This window comes from Maniola jurtina, chromosome 8, assembly GCF_905333055.1.
Source record: "Maniola jurtina chromosome 8, ilManJurt1.1, whole genome shotgun sequence".
In the NCBI taxonomy this organism is placed as follows: Eukaryota; Metazoa; Arthropoda; class Insecta; order Lepidoptera; family Nymphalidae; genus Maniola; species Maniola jurtina.
In genome coordinates this window covers 10,699,993-10,716,518 of record NC_060036.1, presented here as the reverse complement: position 1 = coordinate 10,716,518, position 16,526 = coordinate 10,699,993, and the positions used below count along the sequence as shown (strand labels likewise).

At 38.0% G+C, this 16,526-nt stretch overlaps 3 protein-coding genes across 3 annotated transcripts; 2 read left to right on the top strand and 1 right to left on the bottom strand.

Moving 5' to 3' along the window:
• The first annotated feature begins 1,644 nt into the window (after positions 1-1,644).
• LOC123867315 lies at positions 1,645-8,143 on the top strand. The gene is made up of 3 exons (XM_045909300.1): positions 1,645-1,796; positions 4,942-5,117; positions 6,696-8,143. Exons 1-3 carry the CDS (start codon positions 1,754-1,756, stop codon positions 6,942-6,944), a joined length of 468 nt encoding a protein of 155 aa, XP_045765256.1. The 5' UTR covers positions 1,645-1,753; the 3' UTR covers positions 6,945-8,143.
• A 713-nt stretch (positions 8,144-8,856) lies between these two features.
• Positions 8,857-10,574, bottom strand: LOC123867314 (peptidyl-prolyl cis-trans isomerase-like). The gene is made up of 2 exons (XM_045909299.1): positions 10,405-10,574; positions 8,857-9,498 (listed from the first exon to the last, which is right to left on the bottom strand). Exons 1-2 carry the CDS (start codon positions 10,471-10,473, stop codon positions 9,070-9,072), a joined length of 498 nt encoding a protein of 165 aa, XP_045765255.1. The 5' UTR covers positions 10,474-10,574; the 3' UTR covers positions 8,857-9,069.
• Positions 10,575-10,988: 414 nt separating this feature from the next.
• On the top strand, positions 10,989-16,394 carry LOC123867358 (methylthioribose-1-phosphate isomerase). Its single transcript, XM_045909358.1, has 7 exons — positions 10,989-11,461; positions 12,285-12,383; positions 13,087-13,223; positions 13,742-13,950; positions 14,262-14,425; positions 14,807-15,008; positions 15,653-16,394. Exons 1-7 carry the CDS (start codon positions 11,330-11,332, stop codon positions 15,766-15,768), a joined length of 1,059 nt encoding a protein of 352 aa, XP_045765314.1. The 5' UTR covers positions 10,989-11,329; the 3' UTR covers positions 15,769-16,394.
• The last annotated feature ends 132 nt before the right edge of the window (positions 16,395-16,526 follow it).

The following is a 16,526-nucleotide window of genomic DNA, read 5'->3' as shown; positions in this document are numbered from 1 at the left end:
GTTCGTAACTGCATGCCTTTCATGCGATTATGACATAGACATCCGCTAAGAAAGGATTTTTGAAAGTTTGGGGGTTAAAATAGGGGTTTGAAATTTGTGTAGCCCACGCGGGTGAAATTGTGGCCATAAGGTAAAAAACCTGATTTGACAGGGTTATAATGTGAAGACACAGACCACCTGTGAAGAACAATAAAGGGGTAAAGTTTGTAAGTGATGTACCTTCTTACTTAGGAATCTCCAAAAACATTTATCCAATTACAGAATTTTTTTCTTGATGGATATAAAATATAAAAACCATAAATTATCCCCGAGTGCACGTCAACATGGGTCACAGATATAGTCGCAGGCAAAACCTAGTTTATTAGAAAGAGGTATTTGTTAGTTTGTATGTAGGGTGCAGTAATCTCCGGAACTAATGATTCGATCGTAAAAATTCTTTCACTGGTAGATAGCCACATAATTCACGAGTGCTATACGTAAATTATACAGTAAGTGTAAATTAAAAATTTATAACACCCCCGACAAGTGGAGGTTACAGTAACTAGGAAGAGCTAATAACTTTCAAACGGCTGAACCTATTTTCTTGGATTATAGCTAAGAACACTCTCGATCAAGCCACCTTTCAAACAAAAAACTAAATTAAAATCGGTTCATTAGTTTAGGAGCTACGATGCCACAAACAGATACACACGTCAAACTTATAACAGCCCTCTTTTTTGGTCGGGGGTTAAAAATGCAGAAGAAAACATGGGATCATCTTGCATAAAATAAAATGATCTAGACGTAAAACTCTCCGAATGTTTATTTTTAATCGGAATGCCTCTCGTGTCACAACCGCGATCCATGTAACTAGGTCGAATTAAAAACATTTTCACTAATAATATTTACCGTGGTGGGTAACCGAGATTATTGGAGTTGTTTTTTTATTTTCGTTATATTTTGTATCAAAACTTAAACTACAACATAAACATTGAAAGAACTTTACATAGTTAGATACTTACATATTATTTTTAGGGTTCCGTACCTCAAAAGGGAAAACGAAACCCTTATAGAATCACTTTGTTGTCTGTCTGTCTGTCTGTCCGTCCGTCCGTCCGTCCGTCCGTCCGCCCGTTCGTCGTGTCTGTCAAGAAAACCTATAGGGTACTTCCCCTTGACTTAGAATCATGACATTTGGCAGCTAGGTAGGTCTTATATCACAAGTAAAGGAATAAATCCGAAAACCGTGATTATGTGGTTACATAATTTAAAAAAAAAATTAAAATGTGTTTCAATTTTCAAAGTAAGATAACCATGGGTATCATATGAAAGGGTTTTACCTGTATATTCTAAAACAGATTTTTATTTATTTTCATCCACAATAGTTTTTGATTTATTTATCGAGCAAAATGTCGGAAAAATTACCTGAGTATGGAACCCTCGGTGCGCGAGTCAAACTCGCACTTGGCCGGTTTTTTAAATTAAATAATGAGTTTCCGCTTTAACTAATAATAATAATTGCTAAGCTCGAGCGGTAACTAATTAACCTGCTGTTGCGACAAGACAAAAAGTTTTAATTTCCTTAAGAAGTTGAAAAGTTAAGATTGTTTTCCTTGGGCATAGTGGCTAGGGAGCGTAGAGAGGGGAGAGAGGGGAGAGAGGGGAGAGGTGGAGTGCGGGGATCGCCGGGAGCACTCCAGCAACAGGTCATGGGAGAAAGATCGATAGGCTCCGGAGGCTGGTGGCAGGAACATGCGCCCTGGAAACTAGAAACATGCGCCTTGTGATCGCTGTCGTGCTAACGTTCCTAACACCAGGTACGTCAAAACAAATAAATAACTACAAATTAATCTGTTAAATTTAATGTAATTCGACATGAATTCAGACCATTCTCCTATCCTCTTAACGCTAAGTGATATAATCATATATAAAGAACCTTATCCTGTACTTGTAAACAAAAATACAGACTGGGACAGCTTCAAAATGGATCTGACTAATAATATTAACTTAAATGTGCCGCTTAAAAGCTCGGAACAACTAAACGAAGAAGTAAGAAAGTTTGTGTTAGATATTCAGCTGGCTGCTTGGAATAATACACCAAAGCTTAGAAAAAAGCCCCAAGGACTGGTTGCTTATCCCAAAAATATCCTTGAACTCATCATTGAAAAGAGAAAACAGAGAAAAAAGTGGCATCATTCGAGATCTCCCCTTGATAAAAGGGTGTTGAATAACTTGACTAAGGCTCTAAAGAAACAAATAAAAAACTTTAACAATTCGTCAACCTACAGTTATCTTCAAAGCCTTACAAGCGAACGGAGCACCGACTATTCACTTTGGAAAGCCACTAGGAATTTAAAAAGACCATGTTTGCATATTCCTCCAATCAAGGAAGAAAATGGAATGTGGGCAAGAAATAGTGAGCAAAAAGCTAAAAGATTTGCAGAATATCTAGAAAAAATATTTCAACCAAACGAAGGAGAACACACTGACTTTACTACAATTGAAACAAGTCAAGAAAACACTCCCATTAAACTAGTCACCCCTAAAGAAATACTTAATATAATTAATAAATTGAACCTGAAAAAAGCTCCAGGATATGATCTAATTACTACAGAAATCTTGCGAAACCTTCCAAAAAAAGGAATCGTTAAATTAACGACGCTGATTAATGCAGCATTTAGAATGAAGCACGTCCCTGACTTGTGGAAAGTTGCAGAAGTAATTATGATCGCCAAACCAGGAAAACCACCAAATGAGGTTACATCATACAGACCAATTTCTCTGCTACCAATTATCTCAAAACTTTTTGGAAAGCTACTACTCAGCAGATTAAAACCTATATTGGATGAAAAAAATCTGATTCCCGACCATCAGTTCGGATTCAGGGAAAAGCACTCGACGATCGATCAAGTTCACAGAATAACGAATATAATTGAAAGAACACTAGAAGAAAAGAAAGTTTGTTCATCCGTATTTCTCGATGTAGCACAAGCCTTTGATAAAGTCTGGCATGAAGGTCTTGTTCACAAACTTAAAGTATTACTCCCTCAACCATTCGCAAACATACTTGAATCTTATATATCCGATAGAGTATTTAGAGTGAGGCAAGAGGAAGCCTACTCCAAACTCAAGGAGATCAAAGCTGGAGTACCTCAAGGAAGCGTTCTAGGACCTGTCCTGTATCTCCTGTATACCTGTGATCTTCCACAACCTGATCATAATACCATCGCTACTTTTGCCGATGACACTGCCATCATAGCTGTGGGTAATACTCATCAGGAGGCGGCGGGAAAAGTACAATCAGCATTAAATGAACTCAACAAATGGACGAAAAAATGGCGAATAAAATTGAACGATTCCAAGTCTACCCATATTGATTTTACAAATAAAAAACCGAACTATCACCCTATCTATATTGACCAACAAAAGATACCTTATGCTAATACGGCAAAATATCTTGGAATGACTCTTGACAGCAAGCTACGCTGGAAAGCTCATGTCAAGAAGAAAAAAGAAGACCTAGAGATAAGGTACAAAAAATTGTACTGGCTCATAGGTAGAAACTCTTTACTATCAACACAAAATAAGAAACTCTTGTATAAACAGGTCCTAATGCCAGTGTGGACTTATGGTATCCAGTTGTGGGGATGTACCAGAAAAAGCAACATTCAAATAATACAGCGATTCCAAAATAAAGTACTCAGGGGTATCATCAATGCACCCTGGTACGTCAGAAATGAAGACATTCATCGCGATCTTCAAATGGACTTCGTGGACTCAGTTATTAGCAAACATGCTAAATCCCACGAACGCAGGCTCCATCAACATGTGAACGTCGAGGCTATCCAGCTCCTCGACAACACAGACCTAAAACGTAGACTTAAAAGGACTAAGCCTTTTGAGCTAGTGTAGTTATAGTGTTAGTGCAGTGTAAAGAACACAAGAAAGAACAAAGTGAAAATTTAATGCTAGTGCAATATAATGAACACAAGAACAAAGTGTCATAAAATAATAACTAACGATAAACTAAGAAATATGTCAATGGACGGACTCTTAGATATAAGTACTTTTATAAGTTTAGGTTAACATAATATTACTTATTAGCTTTACTCGTAGGCTAGATTGTAATCTTAATAAAGTACTGCTGTCAGTACTTTATGGTTATAAAAAAAAAAAAAAAAAAAAAAAAAAAAGGTAATTAAGTTATTTTTATGTGCTATTTCAGTGTTAGCAGACTACCTAACCTAATGATAGTGTATCTCTGAGTTAGTGTTCAGTTCAGTGTGTATGTAATAAACGTCAAATTCTTGTCTATGGTCTACTAGGTAGGTACCTATCTACTTACTAGGTATCTTATACATTAAAGTTTATCCTGCTGTACCTGTCGTGAAAAGGATTAGTATGATTCTACTGATTTATTATTGCATTTACAATTTTGTTTCTTGCATACAATATTGCATTATACTTACATCAGTTATTACTCGTAGGTATTCATATATATTTTAGGCTGCAGTGTGCATGCGTACAAATAAACAAAACTTCTGTACAGTGCACATGTCGCAAAATAGATTAGGTATTAGAAAAAAAAATACAGTTTCATCAGAAGCCGCGTTGGGCAGTTCTTGGCGAGATAGACGATCATCCAAATAGAAAGCAAGGATGAAGTTGGAAAACGCTTGCCCAGAAGATGCCTATTCACTGATAGCTACTTACTTAAGTTATACCTACGTGGTACGAGGCAAAAAACACGGACGCAAAAATAGCTTTTGGCGTCCAAAACTGGAACCCATAACCTAGAATAGGGATCATCGTACCGGAATGCTGAATTTGAAATCAAAATGAAAGCATGGTTTTGCAGATAGGACGTGGTACCTAATTCGCCACAGCCAAACCACCCACCCCAAAGATTCAAAAGATTCAAGCTTTCGTTTCAGCGTTAAGAGGTATCTTAATTGTTTCCAGGTGAATCCGACCTCCTGCGCGACAGCGTCCACGTGACATCTGCGGCAGCGCGGCCCAACAATGAGCTGTGGTGCTACAAGTGCCGCGCCGAGGTGCCGGACGACAAGTGTGCGGACTTGCGCCAGAACAGCTCCACGCTCATACACAAGTGCCATAACGAGAAGAGGATATGCATGGTAACAAGACAATTCTTGATAGCACTTTACGTCACAGAAAGATATCTCCGCACCACCTGGATGCCTGGTACTCTGTCACCTCTCGGTATTCCAGGTTTTTTTCTTACCTAAGTAGGTATTTGCTAATTTTGAAGCCAACTGGCATCTTATCATGTTTGCACCCCACGTGCCGGACGACAAGGGCGCGGACCAGCAGCAGAATAATTTCACGCTCATTGCCTTAACGAGAAGAGAGTATGCATGGTAAGAACAAGAGAATTCTTGATAGCACTTTACGTCGATACCAATTTCCTGGATGCCTGGGTATTCTGCCACCTTCTGGTATTTCAGCTTTTTTCTTACCTAGCTACATGGTATTTGTAGAATAAGCTGCCATCTATTTCCCCCAAAATTGCAATAATATTTAAGAGTTGGTCAATCAAATTCCTCAAAATTCGGCAACGAATTGGCAGTTCTTCTGTTGTTGCTGCAGATAGAGCAGATAGCATTTGCTCGCTATTAAAATATAACAACAAGATTAAGTCGCCATTCCAGCACTACGGCTATCGGTTCTTTGTATTATAATATTACGTTACGTACAACTCATTTCTATTTCAGCTGCTGTCGGTTACTCTGGGTCTTTTACGAATCTCTTTTCATCTAATTTGATCACGTAGGGAATATTCCACCATAACTCTCTCCATCACACGTTAAATGACACTGAGCTTTCTAATAAGGCTCGAAAACGCAGCGTTGGCAGATTGCCCACTAGGATGGACAGACGACAAAGTAGAGCGTCGAAGTCCCTACAAGAGCCCTATTCGAGCAGTAGTTTTCGAGCCTATCGATCAATGATGACCACTCACACAATAACTACTGTTATTCTATTTTTTAGAGATTATGCTTCGAAAGAGTGATCTTTTTAATCAGATATTTGCAACGCTTGTGCTGGAGGACGCACCAGGCAAGACGCACCACCTTGTAAGAACTCGCGTTACATAGTGTGTAAGTAGCGAGAGGATAATGGTAGGTGCCTTGGTGGCAGATGAGTCCACGTGCATAGCGGTAGAGAACGACTCGATCCGCCAAGGGGGTCAACAGTTAGAATAAAAATACCACTTTGCATGCATTATTTGGGATTTGACTAAATCGGCTTTCTAGAGATTTCGAGGCTTGGGGTGGTCCGCCCCCTACCATTCAGGGCGTCACGAGTCACAACACCTATATTCTGTGCACGCCTTCATATAAAATGTATTACATTTCTATGAATTATACATATACATACATTAAATTATATATATACATTTTTATGAATCAACATTTTTTAGCTAGATTTTTACATTTAAATTCATCCATACTTCCATATTAATATTATAAATACGAAAATGTGTCATTCTGCTACCTTTTCACGGCCTACACCAATTATTGACCGACGAAATTTTTAAAAACCTAAATCCACGTGGACGAATCATCTCTTTGGATTATTTGTTACATCCTGGAAATGAATACAAGCTACGTTTTATCCCGGAAAAGTAGTTTCCACGAGGTTTTCTTAAAACCTAAATCCACATATTCTTTAAGTTTATTTTCTTGTTGCAGGTAAAACGGTTCTCCTACACAACGTCGACCGAAAACTCCACCACAGCCTTGACAATGTGGGCTCTAGAACGCAACTGCACCAAGCACTGCGAACCAGGCTGCATCGTCATCGGCGAACGCACCAAACTCTACTCCTGCACGTCTTGCTGCACGTCGTCCCTTTGTAATTACGGCTCCGGGGCCAATTCGCTTTGTATAAGCAGTGGTGTATCAGCCTTGTTCCTCTTCTTTTATGTATTTTTATTATAAGTACATAATATGTACCTACGTTATTAACCCCTAACTCATAAGCTACCTATATGAGTTAAGGGTTAGGAAACAAAATGCGCGACGAAAACGTATTCAACATGTTTGGTGTTGGGCGTGCGGTTGATTGTTAGGCGACGTCCTAGCTAGATTGATTGTGAAGCGATACTATGTGAGGATTTGCAAATTCAATGCGATGCGGCACGGGCTTTACAGGTGTTCTACATACAGCTGCTTCTTGTATATAAATCGTACACGTGTACGCGCGTATTTATTCAGTGGTACGTACAAGTCGCGCTATCTTACGTTACTGCAGGCTGCACATGAGTAGATATCCCAAACAACAAACTACATAGTAATAACGAGTGACTGAGATAGCGATAGCGACCAATTTATGTCATGGCGGAAGTGGGACGTTCGATCGAGATATGCAACTACGATTTTGATTAATTTCTGGGCGGCAAGGATTGCACGAATTATCTCTACGATTGTGCGCGCTCGTACACATGTATAATTTCCGCCAAAGAGTATATAATAATTATACTGACTAGGTATAATATTATTATTGTCGGCTCTTTTTTCGTTATGCTCAACTATGTGATGCCCTTCATAAAATTGTACACGGATACGCGCGCGTGCTGCAGTGCAGTTGCCGTCGCGCTATGTGGATGCATTATATAATATCTCAAAGCCCGACACTCCACCTCCTACGTTCGACATGTAAATTCTCAGCCAAACTTATTATTATTTACACTAACTTATTATATTTTTGACTTAATTACTAGTTAGTCAAAGCAGTCAAAATTGATGAACTCGAGAGATCTCAGAGCACAGTAAGTACTTCGGTACTATCCGAGTTAGATAGGTAGTAAAATTAATGCCGATTTTGCATTAAATTATTAGATAGTCATATTTTCTTATTTTAATGTGCTCAAGAAAAATACCTATTTCTCACTGTAATTAGGTACTAAGTAATAGCTTGCAAAAATATTATCAATAAAGTTATCATTAATAGCTTGCCTATCCGTCACGTATTATAATAATAATTAAGATGCTAGATAGGTAGATTTGTATTTTTTTCAATTTGAAGTGAGTTCCGTAGATATTTTTTTCATTTCGATACCTAATCAATGTAAAATATCAATATCTAGTAATGTTGCATTCTATTCAAATCCATTATTATTATTGTTGTATCTCATAAACCTTCTCAATAAATTAATTACTTATGTCAAATATTTGTCTCTTATTTCCCTTGTTTGATGGTTTTCTACGTCCATGTGGTTTTCAAACTCGCCGCGCGGTTTCGCACTGATGGTAGTAGGTACGTCTAAGTATCTATAGGCTAGGTAGACATTATATTACAAATTTTTGCGGGCAGACCCCTCTCATGCCCATTACCATTACCTAATAGATTCACAAATCGGAACCAAATCTCGGTCCCACCTAGTTATTTAGAAAATTCGCCATAACTGAACAGATACACCTTATAAGATTACGTAACCTACCCACCTCCCTACACAATCAAAGACCCATGACGCACGGTCGACTAGTCGCCCGGCAACTCAGTCGACGGCGACGAATTACAACCTTATAAGTCGCCGTGTCTACGCACGCAGCCGCCGCAACTCCATACGCATACACACGGAGACTTCCATATAAATTACAGATTCTAACGGTCGCCGTAGACACGACTAGTCGACCGTGCGTATTGGGTCTAAAGTGACGTGCATGTTGTTGATATTTACAATAGTAATGTTAGGTACTCAGATAACGATGTAATTATGCAGCCTTACAACAGAATGACAATTGACCTTCAGTGATTCATGTTTTAACTCGTCAGGTTTACCTATAATTTTGCTGCAACAATCATTATTATAACTAGTATAAAAGTAAACATAAAAATAAAAACAGTACATAGTTATATAAGTTAATTTATTATGAATAAACAATGCACAGAAGTAAATGCAAATTTTAGTCGCAACTCTAGATCATACTTAATTTTTTTTAACATATTGGAATGACCTCAAATTTTATACAGATACATACTGACTGGGAAGGTTCATTTTGGGAGGACATTACATTTAACTTAAAATATCGCATTTTATTTTATAAATATTACAGTATTATCTTAAGAAAGCTGGCCACAATCCGCAATGATGACCTTCTTGGATGGTTTACCAGACTGAGAGCCCATAGCTTCCACTTGCTTGACTACATCCATGCCCTCCACTACATTGCCAAAGACTACGTGTCTGCCGTCCAGCCAGGAGGTCTTCACCGTGGTGATAAAGAATTGAGAGCCATTAGTGTTGGGGCCAGCGTTTGCCATAGACAGAGCACCAGGTCCGGTGTGCTTGAGGATGAAGTTCTCATCAGCGAACTTCTCACCATAGATGGACTTTCCACCGGTGCCGTTGTGGTTGGTGAAGTCACCCCCTTGCAACATGAAGTTGGGGATGACACGGTGGAAGGTGGAGCCTCGGTAGCCAAAGCCCTTTTCACCTGTGCAGAGCGCACGGAAGTTTTCACATGTCTTGGGAGTGACATCCGATCTTAACTGAAACAAGAATAGGAAAATTAATGAATTGAAATCCAAATTATTTCCTAAAGAGATTTAAAAGAGTGCCCTATTCCCTATCATGTGATTTTATGAGAGTTTGCTATTTCAATCAACATTTACAGTACAAGTATAGCTTGCCTTGAATTTGTCAGTTTTGTGATTTGACGTTTTTTTAACAGTTGTTTTTAAACACATAATGCTGCTTCAAAATTTCTCTAAACAAGCCTCATAATTTTCAAATTATTGAATTTACTATATAATCATTGTTGTCAGGCATAGATAATGGAAATAAATCTACTTATGGCTTTGTTTAAGATTGAAAATAACAAATTGAATAAGTAATCAGTGACATGTTTGTATAAAATAAGGGAGTAGGGAGTAAGTAAGCTTAATAGATGAATTATTGCTCGACTACAAATAATTTTATGTAAATTAGCTTGTTTATAATTAAGTATGACTCATAAGTTTTTTCCACCTGACATACTTATTTGAATTATTAACTTTAATTACAGGTAAAAATACTGTAGCACCACAATAACATGGACCTAACTTAAATGACTAGGACAAGATGAACTCGCATGCACCCAACATGGCATTTTCCACTCCTAACACCTTTCTCAAGGTCCTAACGGAATTGACCTTCAAGGAGTAATCGCGGTCGCTCATATTATAAATTATTACAAGTATTAATCCGAAATATAGAAATACATTTATATTCGTATAATTCTACCCTGTGTATCCTAAACTTCAAAGATAAAGGAGTGCCCACAAGCGGAAGGATAACAAAATTAGAAATCTGCGAGTCTCAATTTTCACTACAGCGTGGTGACTGGTCAGTCAGGGGTCTAGCACGCCGGCCGGGGTGAACACCCTTCCTTAACACAGTAAAGAATCAAAATTTACCTCAACAACGATTCTTCCCAAGGGTGCACCATCGACAGCCACATCCAGGAAAACTCGGGGCAAGCTCATTTTTGTAACTTCCTTTGATTCACCAACCTATCTATAGAAAAGCACGACAGAATGACGATGCGTCTCCGTTAATGCCGGGCGGAAATTAAAGAAGTCATAGACAAAATAGACTATGTGATTTCCTTTTTTCGTTCAAAAACAAATACTAGACTAATAAGACCGCTGAAGAAGAAAATGTGTGGGTTGTACAAGCACCGGCTGCATCTGCTTGGACGTTTAAAAATTAAATCCAGTATGAAAAAACTGGTAAAACCAGGTATTCAAATGCAATTAGTTTTAAATAATAACTATTCAAATAAAAGTAAAGTATTTATTTAGCTAGTTTTATTAATGTACAATTTCCAATCAAGTAATCGTTTTAACTTGCGACGACTGAAAATCGTATTGGATGGAATCAGAATGTATAGAGATACCTTAACAAATTGCGGTACCAAAGACTAGAATCCAAAGCCGTGCCGTATGATGATGTGACAGATGTCAAATTGTTGTAAACTGTCAAGCGCTGTCAAGTGTCAAGGAACGAGCAGTCGTCAGCTGTCGTTTCATATTTTGTAATTTATTTTTAATTAATTATAATATTATTTAACGATAACAATTTAAAAATAGTAATAAATGTACTACAAGAAAAACTGGAATCTAAAATTAACATTTTTATAGTTCTATCTTAAATATGTACTTACATATTTAGCAAAAGTTGTCTAACCGAAACTTCTAACATAGTCGGCTTTAGTGTCGTGTATTCCTATCAGTTACGTATTACCGCATTGCTTGCATTCACCAGTGTCCTAAGAAGCAGTTTTTTTGGATAAATTATACCCGTACTAATTATACCAGTTGAGTATAAAAGGTATAAGAAATGAGTTTAGAATCAATAAGATATGAGAGAGGAAGACTAGAAATTCTGGACCAACTGTTACTGCCTCTGCAGACAAGATATGTTAAGGTACAGGGGGTTGAAGATGGATGGAAAGTTATTAACAAAATGCAGGTTTGTTTAAACAATTAATCCCAATTTTTTTATTATTATTTGCAAATTCCACTCACATATTCCTTAATTGGTCTGATAACAAGATGGTCTGATCAAATGAAGAAATCCAATTCATGCCAGTTTTACACCATCACGAAAATGACCACTGACAGAAGAAAATGGAAACACCAGTCCTGATCCATTTGAGGCTGGGATCTTGCCAGGACCACAATCTTCAGGAATGAAGGAACAACCGGAGAGAGAGATTCCTTAAATAAAATTATCATTTTTACAATCCACACTATGGCTACTCTGTTTGAGTGTGTTGATATGTTGTAGGGCATAATATGGTAGTACTGATAATATTTGTTTTTTTTTTTATTAGCAATTTGATACTACCATTCATGTAAAATGGTAATCAAATAAAGGTCACATTGGAATTTCCTTACTTGAATCTACTTACAAGAAATATAACCACTAGGGAAAATTGGAGATGGATTATCAACAAGCTACAGTTGAAATGAAGACCAGAACCAGTCTGCTAAGGCTAACATCCATGAAGATGATTCAATAATGATATCAAATGATTTAATTTACATAAGGTGGCTGAAAGTGTTTAGATGAAGAAGGCAGTAGACTGTATGAAGATGTGCACTTAGGTTCAGTTGTGACTCAAATGAGCTGATTGATTGATTGAAATTTAAATCATAGCTTTTTTTTAATTATTTAAGTGTTTGTAATAAACCTCTCTCTATTTAACTGATTTCCAAAAAAAAGGAGGTTCTCCATTGGGTACCTTTTTCCCTCTACTTTGAGGATATTATGTGATAAATCATTGTTTTAGGTGAGAGGTGCTCCTGCCATAGCAATTGTTGGATGCTTATCATTGGCTATTGAACTACTAAAAGATGAGTGCTCAGATAAAAAAATTATGAGGCAAGAGGTCAGTTTGATAACTTATTACTAAGTGTGGTAATAATTCATAATCACTATTACAAATCTGACATTGATTTAGTCATTAAATGTTACAATCTTAGAAAATGTACATTATAAAACTGTACACGTGAATTTTAAGTTTTATGACAAGATCTAATATTACACTATACACATGGAAAGTAATCTTGGTAATTATACATACTTTGTATGTTTGGGAATTTGGTTGAATTTTATGACACTTAATATAATGATAGTACACAATATGATGATAGCTAATAAATCTTAGTCAGATAGAGGATAATAATATCTCCATATATAAAAATTCAGCTTTCATATTTGTGTCCGCAAAATCCAAAAGTAGTTGATGGATTTACTCAAATGATTTCACATTATAGCATTTCTATATAAGAATGTTTTAAATACATTTTATCCCAAAGGAACTTATTTACTTCTTTATTAATTAATCCCAGACTGAGTCACAGCAAAGAGTGTCTGGATTTAGATATCATATTCTAATGTATCTACAGCTAGATAATAATGCATACTTCTTTTTATAATAGAAATGAAAATCTAACTTGACAACTTTTATCAAATTATGATGTTCGTATCGAATTTTGTTTTGTGTAAGAAGAAAACCAGCCTTAACTTACGTGAATTTACTATTGAGAATGTTGTACGATAGTTAAAATAGATTATCTCATTAATCTCAGATCGAAGGCAAATTAAACTATCTGGTGTCGGCGAGGCCAACAGCTGTAAATATAAAATTAGCGGCGGATGATCTTATTAATTTGGCAAATAGTTTGAGCGCAGATGAGAATGTCACAGCTAATGATTTTAAAGAGAGGTATGTGCTGTCATGTTATAATTTTAACATACACTTAGCCCTAATACACACGAGCGTTAAAAAAGCGTTGCGTTAAAACCCGGCGATGCGGTGGAAATACAACAGTACGCGATAAAAAAGCGTTGACGTGTGAACAGATACTTGGGAATACATTTGTTCTATTTGAACGCTTTTTTAACGGACGTTAAAAAAAGCTCTCGTATGAATGAGGCCTTAGGTACTCTAATTATACATAATCTACTTGTATGCTTCATCATCATTTTTACTCAATATTTATGATACGTACCTCGAAGTTGTGGAATGCCCTTCTGCCGTCAGTGTTTCCTGCCAAGTATAACTTGAACACCTTCGAGGTAGAGAGAGTAGGCAAATGCTCTTCAAACTAGACCTCACCATTGCTTTGTTTCTCAGGCATGATTGTTTTCAAGCGCAAGCATATCTCACAGTAAAAAAATGCTTCAGTTTTATCCATACCTACCGATAAATAAAATTGAAGTGTCTGTTCTGTGAATTTTTAGGTTCATTAAAAGTATAGAAAACATGTTAATAAAGGACATAGAAGACAACAAGGCGATAGGCAAGTTTGGCTGTGAGGCTATACTGAACAGTTTGGAAGGGGACAGTCATGTGCGCGTGCTCACACACTGCAACACTGGCTCCCTCGCCACGGCGGGATACGGCACTGCGCTGGGCGTTATACGGTCACTGCATGCGGCGAAACGATTAGGTTCGTAACTTTATAGGCAGGCATTGCTATCCTTTTCACCTTGCCTAACATGAAAATAGATAGCAGTAGGTTTGGTTTTGTTTGCATTGTGAAGCTATTACTGAATAGTGGAGGGAACAGTCAATTGCAAGTACTCACACTCTGCAACACTGGCTCACTTGCCACGGCAGGATACAGCTCTATGCAAGGTGTTATATGGTCACTGCATGCAATGAAACGATTAGGTTGGCATGGTATTGATGTCCTTTTCACTGTGCCTGATATGAAAAGAGACAGCAGAAGTTTTTATTTGTATGTTTTTACTTTTACAGAGCACGTGTACTGCACGGAAACCCGGCCGTACAACCAAGGCGCCAGGCTCACGGCCTACGAGCTGGTTCACGAGAAGATCCCCGCCACGCTCATAGTTGATAGCATGGTCTCAGCATTGATGCACGCGAGGAGCATCACTGCGGTGGTGGTTGGGGCTGACAGGGTAGGTTGAACATCAATAGGTCGAGTCCAGAAAACCTGCATCAATCACTATTTATTTATTTACTAGCTGACGCCCGCGACTTCGTCCGTGTGGATTTACGTTTTTCTACATCCCGTAGGAACTCTTTAATTATTCGGGATAAAAAGTAGCCCATGTGCAATCCAGGGTATAATCTATCGTCATTCCAAATTTCAGCCAAATCTGTCCAAAATAGTTTTTGCGAGAAAGAGTAACAGACATACACACATACATACATACAAACCTTCGCCTTTATAAGATTAGTGTGATTTGCGTTTCAATTGGTATTTACTTACCACCCATTATGTACTTTAGCTTTGATCTGCCAGATTTTTTGAAATCTTTATATTTTTTTAATTCAAGGTAGCAGCGAACGGTGACACCGCAAATAAAATAGGCACATATCAAATAGCGATAGTTGCGAGATACCACAACGTTCCGTTCTACGTGGCCGCGCCTCTCACCTCCATAGACATGGCTCTGAGCACCGGAGACAAGATCAAGATAGAGGAGCGGCCGGACAGGGAGATGACACATATTGGAGAACATAGGATTGCGGCACCCGGTCAGTATATCTATAGTAGATCCATAGTAATTAGTAACCTAGTGGGTATCACCACAACGTTCCGTTATACGTGGCCGCGCCTCTCACCTCCATAGACAAGATCAAGATAGAGGAGCGGCCGGACAGAGAGATGACGCACATTGGAGAACATAGGATTGCAGCACCCGGTCAGTATACTCTCCTTTTATGAAGTAGATATGCAGGACAAGAACTCAGAATCAAGTTGACCATTAATTAATCTAGAGTCTAGACTTTAAAGTACTTAAGGCGGCGTGCCTTTTAATGGCACTCGCGTCACTCTTTTCCTAGGAGAAAGAGTAATAAAAGAAGCATTTGAGAGAGGCACTTGTTAAATATTTAGGCTGCAGTGCTGTGCGAACTGAAATGCTCTTTATTGTGACGTAACAAGAGTTACCGTTTATTTAAACGTCTTTACAGAGTGATCTTTCTGTATCTGGAACTTATTGTTAAGTATTCTGTGGTAATAGTCTAGCTAGTATCAACACAAAGTTTGATCTACGTGGCCACTGACCATGCATATAGTGGGTACTAATAGTGATACTCATTGGCCTAACCAGCTACTTGCCTAATAAATTATGGGCCTCTCCCGGAATAAAAATCCTAATTCAATTTTATTGTTTCAGGTATAAATTGTTGGAATCCATCATTTGATGTGACTCCAGCCGCCTTAATAACAGGGATCATTACCGAAAAAGGTGTTTTCGCTCCCGACAGATTATACGAAGAAGTTCCTAAATAATATACAAGAATCATTTTATTGTTCTTATGTTTAGATCTTATTTAATACAGTTCCTACATTTTGAATAAAGGCGCGAACACATTACTGTGTGAAGGTTTTCAAGACGCCACAGAATGCTATCGGAGTCAATAATTTTTAATAAAGACGTGCGTGCACACACTAGTCTGTCGTAGCAGTTAGACTCGCTGCGATTTCGATTGTCACGTCTAATTGTGATGCAACACAGCACAACGTGTAATGTTTGTAGCTTAGGACCAGAGACTGATCTGGAACTTCGTCGCACTAAGGGTCATAGCAGAAACGATGCTTATAGCATCAGAGATTTGTTGCTTTTCGGAAGCAAGATTGAATGCTCGACGCCGCACACATGCAACCTCTAGTTGCAGCAATCATTTTATTTATTATTTCAATTTCAATGCAGTGATAGAATTCAAAACACAGTGCGGCATCGTTATAGTCGTAAATTGACCGATCACTGATGCTAAAAGCACTGCTATGATCCTTGATTGCACTCTAACCACGCGACAAACCTAAGCGAAGATTTCGCTTGAATTTTGCGAGTTCAGTAAAAGTAACGCTCTAAGTTGCGGGAATTCCGTGTCAACCCGGCATTGTCGCGGATATGCGGAAAAAAAGCGCTAGATGGTGCGACATCTGCTCCGCTCAGATGTGACACTTCTAATATTTCAATACGAGACAGAGCGGAATTCAGTGCCCGTTTTTCCGCTTGCGGAATCCCGCTAGATTTACGCCTAGCC